Source organism: Macaca nemestrina, chromosome 17 (assembly GCF_043159975.1).
Source record: "Macaca nemestrina isolate mMacNem1 chromosome 17, mMacNem.hap1, whole genome shotgun sequence".
Classification (NCBI taxonomy): Eukaryota; Metazoa; Chordata; class Mammalia; order Primates; family Cercopithecidae; genus Macaca; species Macaca nemestrina.
The window spans coordinates 58,572,561-58,590,175 of record NC_092141.1 but is presented as its reverse complement, the minus strand read 5'-3'; the positions used below and the strand labels follow the sequence as shown (position 1 = coordinate 58,590,175).

The window sequence follows — 17,615 nt, the reverse complement described above, 5'->3', positions numbered from 1 at the left end:
GTGTGTCTCTGAACAGACAGATGTGTGGGGCCAGTGTCTGATAACTGATGCTGCTTCCCAGCCCAGCAGGAAGGGCAGGCAGGGGCTGGGCTGGAGGCAGGGGTGGGGAGAGGGGAGAGCGGGGTTGGGGATGCAGGGGAGGAGAGGGAGGAGATGGAGAGGCAGGGAGTCCTCAGGGATGAGGAGGGGGCCTGGCAAGGTTGACAGGGAGATGAGGAGTGTGGCTTTAGGAATAAAGGAAGACAGGCAGGGCAGAGCCTGGGCCCCAGGTGGGAGAGGGTAGACAAGGAGTGAGGGTCCTGACGATGCTGAGGAGCCAGGAGCTGGGGAACCTGGAGGCCTGGTCCTGCTCATACTCCAGTGTTTGTTCTGCAGAGCAAAGGGGAACGGGTCCGCGCGTGGATCCGAGCCCGACTCCCTGCTTGCTGCCTCGAGCGAGACTCCTGGTCAGCCTACATCTTCCCTCCTCAGTCCAGGTAAGTGACAGGGCAGGGGTCTGACCTGTGTCCCGACTTCTTCTCACGGGAAATTACCCCTGGCGATGCTATCAGGGAGTTGAGAAGTGGCACCCTGCCTGGGGGGGGTGAGCGGGGTGGCCTCAGCTGGGAAGGCTCTGGAGGAGTAGGGGCTGCGGGCGGTGCCTCTCGTTGCCACCTGTCCTGCCTCCTCTTCTCAGCCGTTGCCTCTGTGCCTGGGCAGGTTCCGCCTCCTGTGTCACCGGATCATAACCCACAAGATGTTTGACCACGTGGTCCTCGTCATCATCTTCCTTAACTGCATCACCATCGCCATGGAGCGCCCCAAAATTGACCCCCACAGCGCTGTGAGTCCCCAGTCCCTCTCAGGGCAAGGCCTCTCCTGGGGTTTGCACTGAGGACCAGTGAGGGAGGCGAGGAGGCCACGGTTGCTGACCTGCAGGTCACACAGCAGGAAGCGAGGGAGCCAGGACTCTCCCTTAGGTCTCTCACTAGATGCTGGACCCCAGGACACCCCCTGTGTCCTCTCCTGCCTCAGTTTCCCTTCTATGATACACCAGCCCAGCTGGGTGCTTCGTTTCACTCCAGGCTATTTCTCATGTGCCAGAGGCTTGTGGGACACACGCGTGAGTCGGGGAGTGCTGGGGTGGTGCAGAGGCTGTGTGCAGATGGGGAGGCATGTTGCCCAGTCTGCCTCGGGGCCTTGGGGGCATGCAGAGCGGTCATGGAAGCTGTTCTTTGCCCCTGGTGGTCCTTCCAGGTCAAAAACAAGTAGATTTTCAGGGGCCTTAGTGGGGACATGGGTCACTTCTGGTTGGTTGCAAACCTGTCTGTCCTTCTCAGAAGGAGAGCCAGAGTCCCTGGACACACCGCCCCAGGGTCGAACCCCTTCAGGGTGGGCCCAGCTGGCCCTGGGAGCTGTGTCTTCCCAGCCTGGCATCATAGCCCTTCGCTGTCGGCAGCAATTCTGGTTCCAGAAGGATGGGTGGGGGGTGGCTGTGTTTCCCCTCACGGCATGCTACACCACTTGCTTAGAGGTGGCCAGGGTTTGCCTGTCATCCCTCCTTGCCATCTCCCACACTATTGTTTACATTTCAGTGCTGCTGGGGCTTCTGTTTTCTATTAGAGTTGGGGTGGAGGGAGCCTGAGGAATGGCGGGAGCAGCCCAGGACTAGGCGGGTGAGAGAGCACCCGCATTGGGGACCTCACACCCGGAGTCACAGGGTAAGGCAGGGGCGCTGGCTGCACTCCAGCCTTGGCTGCCTCCTGCCTGAGGCCCTGCTGTAGAGCTCTCTGTCGCCATGTCACTGTCTCCACGACTCTCTCACCATCTTCCCACTCAGCTCCTCCATCTCCAGCTCTGTCACCGTACCTGCTCCTCTCCTTCCCTCCTCTCTGTGCTCACACTCTGCCCGCCACCTCTCTAGAGATCTGCGCCTGTCTCCCGGTCACCCAGGGAGGGACTCAGTCCACAGATGCCAGGGAACTAGATGGCCTTCCTCCCTGTCCTGCCCCAGCCTGGGTCTGGGAGTGCACAGTCTGTGTCAGGACCCCAGGTTCCACGGCTGCTCCATTTCTGGGGTGCACAGCAGGAAAGCAAGTGAAGAGGGTGGGATGGCAGGCAGGGGTCAGAGAGCAAGTGAGATCCTGCCCCAGTTTTTAAAAGGAACCAGGGAATAGGGCTTAGGACGTGGGACGGGACGCAGATCACAGCACTGCGGTGCAGATCCTCTTCCCCTCCGGCTAAGTGGCTGTGGGGGCGGGGAACTCTGGTCACAGACAGGGGTGCAACTGTCTGCAGAGCTGCAGGGGAGTCCAGGGACCTGGCACTGGCTCTGTGTGTGTATGAGAGGGGCGTGATCTGCATTGTTGTGGAGGGTGGGAGTCGTTTTCTGAGTCAAATGTTAGAAGCAGGTTTTGACTTGTGTATGCAGAGCAGACCTGGCCCAAGGGTGGGGGCTTCCTGGCGGGCAACCCCTGTCTTCCCTGTCTTGCAGGAACGCATCTTCCTGACCCTCTCCAATTACATCTTCACCGCAGTCTTTCTGGCTGAAATGACAGTGAAGGTGATGGGGGCTGGTGTTGGCTTGGGCCCTCTGGTTCCTGGTGGGGGTGGAGACGGCTTGGGCTGAGGGCGGGAGGGTTGGCCGCAACGCAGGGCAGGGCTGGGGCCGGCAGGGAGGGCGGCCGGTGACGCGGCGGCGGTCCCCAGGTGGTGGCGCTGGGCTGGTGCTTCGGGGAGCAGGCGTACCTGCGCAGCAGCTGGAACGTGCTGGACGGGCTGTTGGTGCTCATCTCCGTCATCGACATTCTGGTGTCCATGGTCTCTGACAGCGGCACCAAGATCCTGGGCATGCTGAGGGTGCTGCGGCTGCTGCGGACCCTGCGCCCGCTCAGGTGACCCCTTCCCCAGCACCGGAACACCTCCAACAGGTGGCCCCCTCCGAAGAGACACCTCCGACCACACCCCCTGCCACCAAACTAAAGCCCGCACAGGCCAGCCTTCTGTCTGTGACCCCCACAGGCGATCCTGTCCCTGCCCCAGACAGCACTCAGATTACGGCCCCAGTAATTTCCCTCCAGGCACACACCTGCTTTCCTCCTCTTCAACATGACATATTCCTCCGGGCCGCCGCACCATGTGATGTAAGGTGACTGCAGCCCCGTGCAGCGCACAGCACAAGGGGCCACAAGGGGCCAAGGGGCTCACAGTCTTCAGCTGCAGCTCTCCCTTGTGTGGCCCCTAGGAGTGACACTCAGCCCCTCTCCGTGAGGTGACAGCTCCTCTTGCTGGCTTTTCCCATCTTCAGGCCCCTGCCAGGGACCACCCACAGGTGACATTTCTCCTGGCCAGGGATCTGCCTTCTCAGGAATCCCTTTCCAATCAGCCAGTCACCACCCCCAACTCAGATTTTTTTTGGACGGGGATGATATGGACTAATGGCGATGCTTCCCTGACTGTGATAGTCCATCTCCCTCTGCCCCTCCCCCTCTCTGCCTGCTTCCCTACAAGTTTATCTCCTGGTACCCCCAACCCACAATACACTGCGTCCCTAGGGAACGCCTCACTTGAGTTGAATCCTCCCCACTCCCAGCCCAAACAGGTCATACATTTGACATCCTGGGATGGAGGTGGAGATGTGGGGCATAGGGATCTCTGCCACTTGTTTTGAGAGATTACAGTAGGGGTCCTGATGGCAGGGGTCCTGTGAAAAGAGGACTGTGTTCTGCCACCAGAGGCCAGGAAAGCACCAGTGGCCAAGGTTAGGGGTGGGGAGCAGGGTCAAGGGACAAGGGAGTGTCTGGGCTGGGGAAAGCCCTGTCACCTCCTTCCCTCTCCTCCCCAGGGTGATCAGCCGGGCGCAGGGGCTGAAGCTGGTGGTGGAGACGCTGATGTCCTCACTGAAACCCATCGGCAACATTGTAGTCATCTGCTGTGCCTTCTTCATCATTTTCGGCATCTTGGGGGTGCAGGTGTGTGGGGTTCTGGGGGCCAGCTGTGGGTGAAAGCCTGAGGAGGGCCCCTCCCCTTGGCCCCTGGGTCTTATGGCTCAAGCTGCTGCTGCTGCTGCTGCTGCCGCCTTCATTCCAGGAAGGAATAAGCAGGGATGCTCCCGTCCAGGCTCTAGGCCCTTTTACCTCCTGGGCATTTTGAAGAAAACTGGGAGCCTAGAGGAAGGCCCCAAGGAGGACCGGGGCTGCAGAGAGGCTTCAGGCCATGGGAGCTGCAGGCTGCTGTTCCTGCCCTCTGCACGCACTCCCTGAGCACAGAGGCTGGCCCGGGTCTACTCTGGGATCCCGTCCCTTCCTTCCCGGCTCGAGCACAGTGGGCTGCAGGCCAGGTCTGGGGATCCAGGGCCCAGACAGCTGGGCCAGGTTAGCAGCGTGCTGGCAGGCAGGCGGGTGCAGACCCCAGACGAGGCAGGAAGTGGGGGCTGCTGGGGAAACTTGGCCTTGGGCCCAGGGAGGAGACTTGGCTTTGGAAGAGAAAGAGCCAGAGCTGCCTGCAGGATTCAGCAGACGCCTCGGGGGGCCGGGGAGCCCCTCCATCGCAGTCTTCCAGGGCCCTTGGCTCCAGCTGTTTCAGCTGCAGGGTAGACAGCTGGCTATTCAGGCAGCGTGGGAGCCCCTGGGTGGCTACACCCTCCCCTCCCCGCCCCTCCTTCCGTTGGCTTTCTGGGATGTCCACTCTGCCCTGGGTGAGGGGCTGTTCCCTGGCTTCCTAGAAATCGCTAGCCCTAGGGACCAGGCTGGGGTGCATTTACCAAAGCTGTGTGGTGCCTCTCTGTACACCCTCCCCACTCCCACCCAGTGCTCTTCCCCTTCCCCACTTCCCAGCCTCCTTGGGTCAGTAGAGTGAACCATTGTTAAACCCAGTCCTTCCGGTGAATTTAGTCTGTTTCGAGCAGTTTGCTCAGGCCCCCGGTCCTGCCTTCCTTTCTTCATCAGTAGTCATAGCCTGGTTTACACTAGAATGAGGGTGAGCTTTCCAATCAGACAGACCTGGATTCAAGCCCCCTTTCTGCTACCTGCTGGCTGTGGGATGTTAGTGAGTGGATTAACTTCTCTGAGCTTCAGTTGTTCTTACCTGTAAAGTGGGGTTGATAATACCCACTCCCCTACCCAGAGTTGCTGTGAGAATTAAATGCCTAGCTCAGCGGTTCTCAAACTTGCGTTTGCGTCAGAATCACTGGAACAGCTTGTTAAAAGATCGCTGCTCCCCCAACTCGGAGTGTATGATTCAGTAGATCTGGGCTGGGCCTGAGAATGTGTGTTTCTAGCATGTTCCCAGATGATGCTGGGGACCCACACTTGGCACACGCCTGACCTAACCATTGGTGGACGATGAATGACTATTACCCGCCTTCACCCTTTCCCACTGCCCGCCCCGATGACCTTTCCTCCCAGCTCTTGGAAAGGAAGCGGGTGTCGGCAGGGGAGGCTCCTGTCAGTGTTTCCCTGACTTGACTGACCCCAGAGCACAGCACGCCACACTCACCCAAAACGTGCCCAGGCTGGTGTAGGGGTGGGGCTCAGGAGTCCTGGGCTTCCTGTGGTCACAGCTCACTTTTCTCTGTCTCTGGGAATGTGTGTCCAGCTCTTCAAAGGGAAGTTTTTCGTGTGCCAGGGCGAGGATACCAGGAACATCACCAATAAATCGGACTGTGCTGAGGCCAGTTACCGGTGGGTCCGGCACAAGTACAACTTTGACAACCTTGGCCAGGTGAGCCCCAGGCTCAGAGGTGGGACTGTGGTGAAGGAGGCTGGAGGGGACACAGGGCCATGCTTAATAATACCTGCTGACTCCGGTGGGCTCCACGAAGAGATCAGCCTTTCACACCCTCTGCTGTCTAACCACCAGCATGTCGCAAAGCCCAGTCCATCCCTCAGTGCCCCAAAAAGTGGGCCCATGGGGTCTCTAGCCCTCCTTAAAGATGAAGAAACAGAGGCTTAGAGGGGGTAAGGGGATTGCCCAGGGCCAGAGCGCTACATGGTGGAGCGGGAAGCACACGTGGCAGTGGGGACAGGCAGCCCTGGATGTGAATCCTGTGCAAATTCTGACCCCACCATTGTCAGCTCAATGACCTGGAGCAGCTGACTGACCAGGGCCTCAGTTTCATTAACTGGTGAATGGAGTCATAATAGAATCTCCTTGGAGGTCGCAGTAAGGATGCAATGAGATGATGTGTATATTTGTTTAACACGGTGGAAGGGATAGGCATATTGTCAAGATAACTCCTTTCCTCACTCCATATTTGCAGAAACAGAAATGGAGAAAACGAAGTTGCTCACTCAGTTTTGCTTCCCAGACCCACCCTGGTTTTGGTTTCTGGATTTCCAGGGTTTGTGGGTCGCTTGTCCTACCTGGCGGAGGGCAGAGGGTGTGACCATCTCTCAGGGCCCCTCCAGCTGCAGCTCAGCTATGGAACCCTGAGATGGGGGCTCTCCTGGAGCCTGGAGTGTGACTCCAGCTTGACCCCTCAAGAACTAGGGTGTTTGGAGCTGATGCAGGAGGCACTTTGGGGGCGGGTGGTAGGTGATTCAGCCACACATCCTAGACTTCAAATATCTCCTTCTCTTCCTCCCCATCAGGCCCTGATGTCCCTGTTCGTTTTGGCCTCCAAGGACGGCTGGGTGGACATCATGTATGATGGGCTGGATGCTGTGGGCGTGGACCAGCAGGTAGGACTGAGGTGGGCAGGACCCATCTGTGGGCTCAGGTCACTCAGCATGGGCTGATTTCAGGACAGAATGAGCAAGGCAGGGTGGCAAAATGCCATGAAAGAAGCATCACATTTTACAGCAGAGGCTGTTGCTGGTGGCCTGTGGGCCAAATCTGGGCATGTTTTATTGGTCTACAACATGTTTAACATTTTTTGAATTAGTGGTGAATATTTTTAAACTGGTGAATTTGGGCTGTGTGCAGTGGCTCACACCTGTAATGCCAGTGCATTGGGAGGCCTAGGCAAGAGAATCGCTTGAGGCCAGGTGTTGGAGACCAGCCTGGGCATCATAGCAAGACCCCCAGCTCTACAGAATCCAAAAACAATTAGCTGGGTGTGGCCGCGCGCGGTGGCTCACGCCTGTAATCCCAGCACTTTGGGAGGCCCAGGCGGGCGGATCACAAGGTCAGGAGATCGAGACCACGGTGAAACCCCGTCTCTACTAAAAATACAAAAAAAAATTAGCCGGGCGCGGTTGTGGGCGCCTGTAGTCCCAGCTACTCGGGAGGCTGAGGCAGGAGAATGGCGTGAACCCGGGAGGCGGAGCTTGCAGTGAGCCGAGATCGCGCCACTGCACTCCAGCCTGGGCGACAGAGCGAGACTCCGTCTCAAAAAACAAAAACAAAAACAAAAACAAAAACAAAACAATTAGCCGGGTGTGGTGGTATCATCTGGAGTCCCAGCTGAGGTGGGAGGGTCTCTTGAGCCCAGGAGTTCCAGGCTGCAATAAGCTATGATCGCACCACTGCACTCCAGCTTAAGCAATAGAACAAGACCCTGTCTCTAAAAAAAGAAAAACAAATGGTGAGTTTTACTCAGAGATTCAGATTTGTGTCTACTCAGGAAAAGTCTGAAGATCTGGGAATACTGGGCTTGCATTCCCTCAGGGCAGGAGTCAGCCAGAACAAAGAGGCAGTTTTGGATGGAGAATCTACTCTCCCCTTTACCACAGTCCCTGCCCCTCCCTCCTGCTTCACATCAAACCCACACCATTCATTTCCATCGCCTGTCAGGTTGCTGTAGCTATTTGGGTTTGCAGGAACCCAGGCTGTGGGCAGCTCCGAAGACAGCTTGCCCTCGGGCTGATGGCTCCGCCTGTCCTTCCTGCTCCCCGCCAGCCCATCATGAACCACAACCCCTGGATGCTGCTGTACTTCATCTCGTTCCTGCTCATTGTGGCCTTCTTTGTCCTGAACATGTTTGTGGGTGTGGTGGTGGAGAACTTCCACAAGTGTCGGCAGCACCAGGAGGAAGAGGAGGCCCGGCGGCGGGAGGAGAAGCGTCTACGAAGACTGGAGAAAAAGAGAAGGAGTAAGGAGAAGCAGATGGCTGGTCGGTAGTCTTTCCACCTCTCTCTGGGTCGTGCTTGACCTTGGCCTTGCGACTGCAGGGGGCTAGGCGCTGGGGCCGGGGGCAGGGAGAAGAGACTCCCTCCTCCCTCCTCACCTCCTTCCCCGCGAGAGCATGTCTGCCTTTCGAGCCAGCATGAAGCAGGCCACTTCAGCCCCATGGGTAGGGGGAGCTGCCCCCACCCTGGGGGCTCCCGGGACCTCAGCATCATCCTCCCCAGATGATGCCAAATGGGGGTTGACACCCAGCCTCCCTGAGCTTGACTCTCAGAGGAGCCTCATTGGCTGCTCAACTGCCCCATGCCAGCATCCAGAGGCCCAGGGTGGGCAGCAAGCATCTAACCCTGCGCCCACCTCGTGTCTGCAGCTGCTGAGCAAGGCCTCAGCAGAACTCAGTAATGGACAACAGCGTGAAAGAGAACCCAGGCACCCCTCCCTCCCTATCTCTGACAAAACTTTCTACCATCATATATATTTTTTTTTTGCCAAAGTAAAAAAAAAAAAAAAAAAAAAAAGCAAAAACGAAAACAAAAAGAGAAAACTCCCCTTGGCTTGGGGAAGTTCTGGAATAACCTGGGGCCCTGCAGCCCCTCACCTCCTCACCTGTGCTCCCCAGCATCTCTTGGCATTGGGTGGGTGAAGCCCCCATCCATCGTCCTCATGCCCTTATGCCACGGGTGGGCCGAGACTAAGTGAGAAGACAGGCCAGGAAGGATGTGAGAGACGCGGCAGGCGCCCAGGCCGCTTTGTTTCTGGGCCATCCCCAGGTGTGTCTGCACCTGTCTGCCTCTCTCCCAGGCTCCAGGGCTCCCATCCGCCTGGTGCAGTGGAATCTCCACGCCTCTCTCTCTCAGTCACAGCCCACGTCTCTCTAAGTGTCTTTGTGTGTGGGTTTCTCTAAGCCTTTGTGTGTCTGTCTGTGTGTCTCTTTCTGTTTGGGGTGAGGGTTTCCTATGCTCTCTTCACCTTTTCACAAACCGTCTTCCTTCCGCCGATAAGATGGGTGCGATGGCCTGAGTTTTCCTTTGGTGTGTTCACATGTGAGTACCACCAAATGAGTGAGGGATTGCCGTGCCCCTGCCTCCCCTCTGCCCTCAGCTTTATCTCCCGAGGCCTGGGAGAGGCACTCTGAGGAGGGCAGAGAGTGTGGGAGTTGCAGACGAGGGTGGGGGTGGGAGGGGGCCTGTGTTCCCTGTGAACAGCGGAAGCTGCCCCAGGACGTAGGGGAGACGCTGGCCTCTGGGCAGCAATGGGAGGTGCCATTCTTCATGTCCCTCACCCTCACTATCAGCAACCCCAAGACCTTCTGCTCAGCTCCGGGTAGGGATCCGGGCTCGGCTTCCCTGTGGATGTCTGCAGCTGAGCAGGTGCACTGTCCCCAGTGGCCACGCTCCCACTCCTGCTCCATCCTCCCCACCCCTTCCTCACAGTCGGGCAGATGGAATTCTTTTGGCAGGCGGCACTTGTGGCCCCTGCTTGCCCAGCTGGCTCCCCTTCTGGGGTCTGTAGCAGTCTCAGGTGCAGCTGAGGCCACAGTGCAGGAGAAGTGGACATCTGTTCCTATGACTGGTTGCCTGCCCCTCCTGGTGCCTCCCTGCCCCTTGACCCTGACCAGCTAGCCACATTGCTTGTCTTCCTCAAGTGCCCTGTGCCCCCAGCTTTGGGCTGGACATTCAGAGCCAGCCAGCCATGCTCAATGCACCCCACCCATTGGCAGAGTGAGGTGGAAGCTGAGGGGAAGCCGCCCCTGAGGGGCCCTGCCCAGCGCACCTGGTCCAGCCAGTGACCAATGTCGTGTTTCGTTCTTTTAGATCTAATGCTGGACGATGTAATTGCTTCCGGCAGCTCAGCCAGCGCTGCGTCAGGTACTGCGTCTGGGGTGTGGGCTTATGCGCGTGGGGACATGCTCTTCACTCCCTCCCCCATGGCTCATTGATTCTATCCTCTTGGGGTGAAGGGGTGAGGGTCCCTGGGGCCCCCAAGAGGGCAGGGGCTGAAGCGCTGGGCTCCGCGGCATCCCGCAGGCCTGCGTCAAACTGGACGGGAGGCGAGGGCCTGAGGCCTCTCTGCCGACGCCCTTTGGAGAGCCTACCTTCCCAGCAAGGGCTTTCTCGGCCCGCCAAGCTCCCCACCTCCCGCTGCCTCTTCCCTCCTGTGCCTCCTCCCTGTAGCTCACCGGTCAATTATTAGAGCTGCAAATCTCTCCTGTCTCCTTTTGTCTAAGGGGAGACTTTGATCCAAGGGAGCAGGATGAGAGGAGCAGAGAGGGGAAGGATTTGTTTTAAAAATGTAACGATGAATAATTGAACAGACTCATTAATAGTCAAGTGATCACGGTGGCTGCGTCATCGCTACAAACAGCAGGAATTGGGAATCAAAGGCCTGAGTTGGCCACGAGCTTCTCCCAAAAAAAGCCAAAGATTTGGGAGTGACTTGGGTCCTTATATTTAAAAGCCATGTCTCTGGGAAGACTCTCCCGGTCCAGCCCACCCTCCCTGGTCCCTCGGTCCCCTGCTCCCCTCTCCCCTACTGGCCCCCAGATGGAGGTGTGGAGGCTCATGGGGTCCATGGCAGAGCTGTGGGGCCTCCTAACACTATGTCTCCAGCTGGTGGTTCCCAAGCTGTTCATCCCCAAGGCCCCCAGTTATCATCTCCTGCAACAGACCCCACATTTTCGAAGGCTGTCTATGAAGTTACGAGCACTTCAATAATGACTTTCTTTCATCATTTTTACTAATCAGAGGCGCATCTAATTGCTAATCACAGCTTCTGAGCTGCAGAAGGTTACGCACTAAATGATGGCAAAGAAAGACCGTTTCATCATTAAATTAGTCTGTGGGGCCTTAACACAGGCAAAGTATAGGGTTTCTTTCAAGCTTTTTGAAGTATTGGAAAGAATGTAAGGGCCGGGCGCGGTGGCTCACACCTGTAATCCTAACACTCTGGGAGGCTGAGGCGGGTGGATCATGAGGTCAGGAGTTTGAGACCAGCCTGGCCAACATGGTGAAACCCCGTCTCTACTAAAAATACAAAAATTAGCCGGGCATGGTGGCTCACGTCTATAATCCCAGCTACTCGGGAGGCTGAGGCAGGAGAATCGCTTCAACCCAGGAGGCTGAGGTTGCAGTGAGCCCAGATCGCGCCACTGCATTCCAGCCTGGGTGACAGAGCGAGACTCCATTTCAAAAAAAAAAAAAAAGAGAGAGAGAGAGAGAACATAAGGACCCCCATGCTGGGAACCACTGGCTGTACCTTTCTCCACTTTCCCCACTCCCCCGGAAGCCAGAATCTGGCAGATGCTGCCCTGGGGATGTTGGGCGTCATGATCTGTGGGGCCTCAGGGACCCACCCAAGAGAGAACCCCTGAGCCTCCACTCAGTACGTCATCCCTGAGGCTGTCTGCGCTATGGCCCCATGAGGCTAAGCAGTGGCGTTTGGCATTGAGAGACTGTCTCGCTGGGGCTCAGGAGTCTTTAGCTGGTTTGTGTCTGGATTGCCAGGGTCCCCACATCTCTGCATCAGGCTGTCTTGCAAATTCGTGGCTTGTTAGGGGATGAGGGGAAGGAGGGAAGAAGTGGCCTTCAGCTTTTCCCTTATGGGCTCACTTGGCCTATAGACTGAAGTTTGCACACTTTCACACTCACCCCAAAACATCCTAACACAGGGCTGGCCCACAGAGACTTTTCCACCTGGGATGTTATCCCAGAAATCAACACATGCAGACTCTCACGGCCCCTAAGATGTGACTCGCCCACTCAGTGCTAAACACTCCCGTGATCCTTGCACTGCACTCCCATTCCGGGTACCTTCTGCTGTGCTCCTGGAGTGGATAGACCCCACTGTATCCTGGGGTGGCACACACAGGCGTGTAAACCAGTTACCTTCCCTGGCTGTTGATGAGGACTCAGAGACCCCCAATAAGGGCTCAGATCATCCCATATCCCACTTCCCAGGACCTGGAGTTCTGCGTGGCCTGTGCCAGAGCTTTTTAAGCTTCCATGTGCATTAAGAATCGCCTGGAAAACATAAACACAGATTCCTGGGCCTTACCACAGAGGTTCTCCTACAGCGGTGCAGATGCACTGGTCTACCCACCAGGGGGATGGGGACAGAGTTAAACGCAGTCCAGGGCTGCTGGGAATCAAACACGTGCACCACACCTCACTGCTAGCACTCCTGTCCTGGTGCTGCTCCCAGCAGGACGGGGAGAGCCAGACCCTAGGGAAAGGCAGAAGAGCAGACCCTGTGATTAGCAGGGGAATGGGCCTGACCAGACGCCTGGGTCCACCCCGGCTTCCCAGATGGAGGGAGGGACTGGGGCTTCGGGTCATTAGGCTGCCCCATGGGACCGCTAAGCCTCCAACACCAGTTCCACTCTCCTTGGCCACCTGCGGCATCGACCTCCACTCACTCACCCTCTTTCCTTCCACCAGGCCGGGACCCAGTGATCAGGCCTGGCCACGGCAGCTGAAGGTGTGGCCTCTGCCGTGGGGGGCCTGTGTCCTTGGGAGTGACCCCTGTCTTCTGCCTACTCATTGCCACTCCCCTTTGCAAACCCTCCACCCTGGCCGTGCCCTGGGCTCCCCGTGACTCTTACTAACTCACTGTGCCTGTTGCCTTGCAGCCCTCCTTCTGCACCCCTCCTTTCTCCCTGCCCCTAAATGGGGGCCTGGGCCGCCCTAGATGTGCCCTTCCCCCCACTGTCTGACTCTGGTATTTTCTCCACCTAAGGCAGCTCATCCTGGTGGAAGGCAGGGAGGTGGTGCCACAGCTACCAATGCCTCAGTGACCACAGGTCCAGGCTCCTCCTGGGCTATGGTTGGAGCTCTCAAAGCAGCAGGCTTGCCCAAGGCTCCTCCTAGGGGGTTTCTATTTCTTTTCCACACCCAGGTGCTTGCCTGCAGAGCCGAGGTCCAGAGAGCAGCAAAGGGGGGTGGCATCGCCAGGCCCTAACTGTGGAGGCCAGGGGCATCCTCTGGGCCAAAGCCTCAAAGCCCTGTGTCTGCACCCACCTGGCAACTGGCGAGGGCCTCGGGCTGGAAGTTCAGGTCCAGCTCAGTCATGCCTAGTAGCTAGCTGAATGACTCACTTTTTGCCTGGCTTCATTCTCTCCCTCTGAAAAACAAAGGGGTTGCCCGAGGAGATGCTGATCAGATTGGCCTGGTACTCTTTGGACCTGCGCTCTAATGGGGGATTTCTGGCAGCCTCAGCAACTGCCGTCTGGGGTAGGGGCCAGGGTGGAGGGGCCTTTGTACAGACCTCAGGGGCCGGGATCTGTCTCTAAGCAGATGCTCTGCCTCAGTCCTCCTGTCCCGCCTTCCTTCTGGACCTCTTGGAGGAGGGTCCCGGCTGAATTGAAGCCCACCCACCCCACAGACTCCTAGGGCAAGGCCAGAAGGTAGAGCTGGTGGGAATAGCCGCTCCATTTGGCCTGGAACTGCCTACAGAGTCAGGCTGGGGTGACGGGGAGAGGGGGCAACTCTTCCAGCCTCTCCTCTACATTGTCTCAGCTAATGATGGGGCTAATAAGGAGCCGCTTTTTCTAACCTAATTGTATTCAAACATTTTAGTTAATTCTCCATTCATATTTTAGCATAATGGGATCGGGTGCTCTCGGCATTTATGGAGATTAATGCAGAGAAAGCGTTCCGGCTGCTCAGGCAACGCAGGGCGACTAGCGCCCTCTGGTTCTTGTGGTACTGAAGGAAGGAAGGAAGAGGCCCGGCCCACCCAGCCCACCCTCTACCATCGCGTTGTGGATGACCCATAGCCTTCTGTCCTCCCTTGCCCCAGGCTCTCCAGCCCCACACTCTTGGGGCTGTGTTCTTGAACAAACAGAGCCACAGTTGGCTGGCCAATCTCTGAAAACAGGAAGATGGCCTCATGCATGTCTAAGGCGCAGCAGAGTGCCGGGGACTGTCTGCTCCGTGGTCATCCACACTTCAAGGCCGATGCTGGAGAGTGGCCGGGTGGGCCTGGAGCATGGCAGCCCACGAGGCTGGATGTGCAATACCTGGGTGCTCTTCTTCCTTCAGCCTCGGGTGGGGGCCCACCCCAGGCCGCTCCTTGCCTCAGTTTACCTCTCTGTTCAATAGTCCTATGCATGGGAAAGGACAGTTAATCTGAGCTGGCCTGGGCCCAAAGCTTCCTGCTGCCCCTGAGCCAGCTCCCCACTGGCTCAGGCCTCAGAGGCTGCAGCCCTCACTGGCTGGCTTCCTCCTAGACCTCCTGAGACGGGGAAGGGCTGTCTGGGACCTGAGGCTGCCGCACACCTCCCCACGAGGAGCCTCTTCCTTCTTTATGGCTTCGTGAGAGACCAATCTGTCCCAACCTCCTCCCGAGAACATGGGCCCCAACTTGGCCTGGCTCTTCGTCAGCACCTGGAAGAGGGCCCCCTGAAATCTCCTGCCCCCAGATTTATTCTGCCTCCTTGGCAGTCCAACCTTCTGGCTCCGTGATTTTCATAACTAAGTGGTTCACTAATTACCAGAGAAATATTGTGCCTCTGACAGATCTCAGACAGTGCTTCCAGCCCGGCCTGCAGTCTAAGGCTGCCCAAACACCCAGGAGCAGGCTGGGCAGTGCCTCATTAGAAACTGGGTGAGTCCAACAGGTGGGGCCCTCCCAGCTTGAGTCTGGGATGGAGCAGAGCCCCAACGCCTCCCCTCTGCCCTCGCTGACATGAGGGTGCAAGAGACCCAGGCCCTGCCCTCTGGAGGCCCGCTGGGTGGGTCAGTGCAGCCAGCCAAGAAGATGTCCAATTTCCAATCTCCGGTTTTATCTCCAAATCCCAGCTCTGTGTAATCTCCTCTGCTCCCCCGAGGGGCTGAGCTTGGTGAAGGAGTAAAAGCCTTTGCCTCCCTGTTGATGGAGCATCCTCTGAGCCTGACCAGTTGTTTTTCATCGTATCGATCTGGCCTTGCTGCGGAATACTGAGTCGAGGGTGTTATGAGGGGCTGGTGGATTTTGGAGGCTGCCTAGGGGAGGGGGCTCACCTGGCGTCTAATGTAGGTGGGGGGCTCTGCATGTCCTGATCCATCCTGCCCTCAACTGCAGCCAGTACAACAGATGCTTGGAGGGGGACACGCCCAGACGGCTGCCCCCACCAAGGGGCAGCGTGGGGAGGGCGAGGATGGTGATGACTGGAATGTTTCAGCTCTGGCGTTAGAGGCTGGTGGCTATGAGGGACTGGGGGTGGAGGGGTGCAGGGCGCAGGAGCCTGATGCTTGCTCTGCTCTTCCCCCCGCCCCATCAGAAGCCCAGTGCAAACCTTACTACTCCGACTACTCCCGCTTCCGGCTCCTCGTCCACCACTTGTGCACCAGCCACTACCTGGATCTCTTCATCACAGGTGTCATCGGGTTGAACGTGGTCACCATGGCCATGGAGCACTACCAGCAGCCCCAGGTAGAAGCGAGTGGACCAGCCATCTGGCCCCCCCACCTCCAGCTGTGGAACCTCTGGGCAGGGTTAACGCAGCCTGAGCCAGGGTATCTCTGTGCCAAGCAAGTGCTGGGCATGTTACATGGGTTCCTCTTGTGCCCCTTGGAGGTGGCTATCATCTTTGTTTTATAGATGAGGACACTGAGGCTCAGAGATGTTAGTTGATGTGGCCAAGGTCACACAGAAAGGGAGTGGAGGACCTGGTTTCTTCACCCAGCAAATGTTGAGTGTCTACTATGAGCTGCGCTCTGGATCTTTGAGGGTAAAGAAGGCAGATGGATGCCTGCCCTTCTGGAGTTGAGATTCTAGTGAATGTCCAGCTCCACAGCTCACCTATGACCTTGCCACTTCTCCAGTCAGCCTCCCTTGGCTGTCTTCCAGCCCTCAGTTTCCCCATCTGTCCAATGAGAGGGTTGAATTTGTAATGCACAAGGCCCCTTCCTGTCCTGGCATACTGTGTCATCTAGCACATTCTCATGTGATCTCCTCACCATTTCCCAAGGAGAAAGATCCTTTAGCATAAGGTTGATTCATTCATGTGAACAAGTACCCTAGTCCATTCTGGGGTGGTGGCTAATGGCCAGCCATCATGGCGGGAACAGAGAAGACAGGTCTCCTTAGAGTCCCTCTGCCTCTCAGACTTGGGCAGTATGATGGAGGGGCTGGGTCCTGGGCCTTAAGGGACCCTGCATCTTGCCCCCATCCCTGCCAGATTCTGGATGAAGCTCTGAAGATCTGCAACTACATCTTCACTGTCATCTTTGTTTTGGAGTCAGTTTTCAAACTTGTGGCCTTTGGTTTCCGTCGGTTCTTCCAGGACAGGTAACGGAGAAGGGCGGGGGGTCTCGGGGACTTGCATAGAGATAGAAAGGGATGAGTCTCTTGGGGAAATACCCAGGAAGACCTAGTGTCTAAAGACCTTTCTTAATTCCTGAGGTTCAGCCCCCACCCTGTGGCTGATATAGGGGACTAGGGACCATCCAGGACCAGGAGATGGGAAGGCATGGAAAGAATTTGACAAGACAGGGCCTGGGGGATGCTGGCAGCTAGAAATCAGTGTGACCTAGCCTGGGACTTAAGAGCACAGAGCCTGGAGCCAGACTGCCTGAACTGGATTTGAATCCTGGTCTCACCGCTTAGTAGCTGGTGGCCTTGGGTAAGTTACTTAACCTCTCTGTGCCTCAGTTTCCTCATTTGTAAAATGAGAGAAAATAATAGTATCCACATCATAGAGCTGTGAGATTATGAATTCCTATTTGGTTTTGAGGTTGGTGTCTGTTTGTTTGTTTGTTTTTGGAGACAGAGTCTTGCTCTGATGCCCAGGCTGGAGTGTAGCAATTCAGTCATGGCTCAGAGCAGCCTTGACCTCCTGAGCTCAAGCTGTCCTTTCACCTTGGTCTCCCAAGTAGCTGGGACTACAGGCACCCACTGCCACACCCAGCTGATTGTTTTTTATTTTTATTTTTAGTCGAGACAGGGTCTCAGCTGTTCTCGAACTCCTGAGCTCAAGTGATCCTCCCACCTCAGCCTCCCAAAGTGCTGGGACTGCAGGTGTGAGTTCCTATTTGTAAAGCCCTTAAAAGTGCCTGGCGCATAGTAAACACCATGTAAGTGCTAAATTAAAAAAAAATGAATACAAATGAAAAGCAGAGGCTTTTGAGCTAAAGTCCTAGTCCTACTCATGCCACCAGTTGTCTGTGTGGCCTTAGATAAGCCACGCCTCTTCTCTGTGGGATGGGAGGCTGGACCCGCTGATGTCTGCCTTCCTTTCCAGCCCTGTGTTTCCGTGCCACAACTGCCCCCTCCTCCAGAAACCCCTCCCCCCACTCAGGGAGCTGTGTTCTGGGCTTTCCAGGTGGAACCAGCTGGACCTGGCCATTGTGCTGCTGTCCATCATGGGCATCACGCTGGAGGAAATCGAGGTCAACGCCTCACTGCCCATCAACCCCACCATCATCCGCATCATGAGGGTACTGCGCATTGCCCGAGGTTGGTGCCCAGCCCACGCACCTGCCCTCCCAGGGTGACCAGCCTAGGGAGACAGAGCAAGGGTCGGCTTTGTGGCTCGCCAAGGCCTGGGTGGCTGTGGGTTCCCAGGGGTCTTTCTCCCAGCCTCTGCCAAG

At 57.0% G+C, this 17,615-nt stretch overlaps 1 protein-coding gene across 15 annotated transcripts in view; it reads left to right on the top strand.

Annotated features, from left to right (window-relative positions):
• The window catches only part of LOC105472389 (calcium voltage-gated channel subunit alpha1 G), a 66,797-nt gene that overhangs the window by 39,702 nt on the left and 9,480 nt on the right, over window positions 1-17,615 (top strand). For 7 of the 15 annotated variants that reach the window (XM_011725588.3, XM_011725583.3, XM_011725585.3 and 4 more), the window contains 12 exons: window positions 376-476; window positions 700-823; window positions 2,474-2,542; window positions 2,689-2,873; window positions 3,824-3,950; window positions 5,575-5,700; window positions 6,570-6,659; window positions 7,819-8,011; window positions 9,861-9,914; window positions 15,305-15,456; window positions 16,205-16,314; window positions 17,348-17,481. In XM_011725588.3, the coding sequence (XP_011723890.1) occupies window positions 376-476; window positions 700-823; window positions 2,474-2,542; window positions 2,689-2,873; window positions 3,824-3,950; window positions 5,575-5,700; window positions 6,570-6,659; window positions 7,819-8,011; window positions 9,861-9,914; window positions 15,305-15,456; window positions 16,205-16,314; window positions 17,348-17,481 (1,465 nt within the window). Of the gene's footprint in view, window positions 1-375; window positions 477-699; window positions 824-2,473; window positions 2,543-2,688; window positions 2,874-3,823; window positions 3,951-5,574; window positions 5,701-6,569; window positions 6,660-7,818; window positions 8,033-9,860; window positions 9,915-15,304; window positions 15,457-16,204; window positions 16,315-17,347; window positions 17,482-17,615 lie in introns of all 15 variants that reach the window. The other 8 variants (XM_011725590.3, XM_011725587.3, XM_011725581.2 and 5 more) reach the window with 2 other exon arrangements.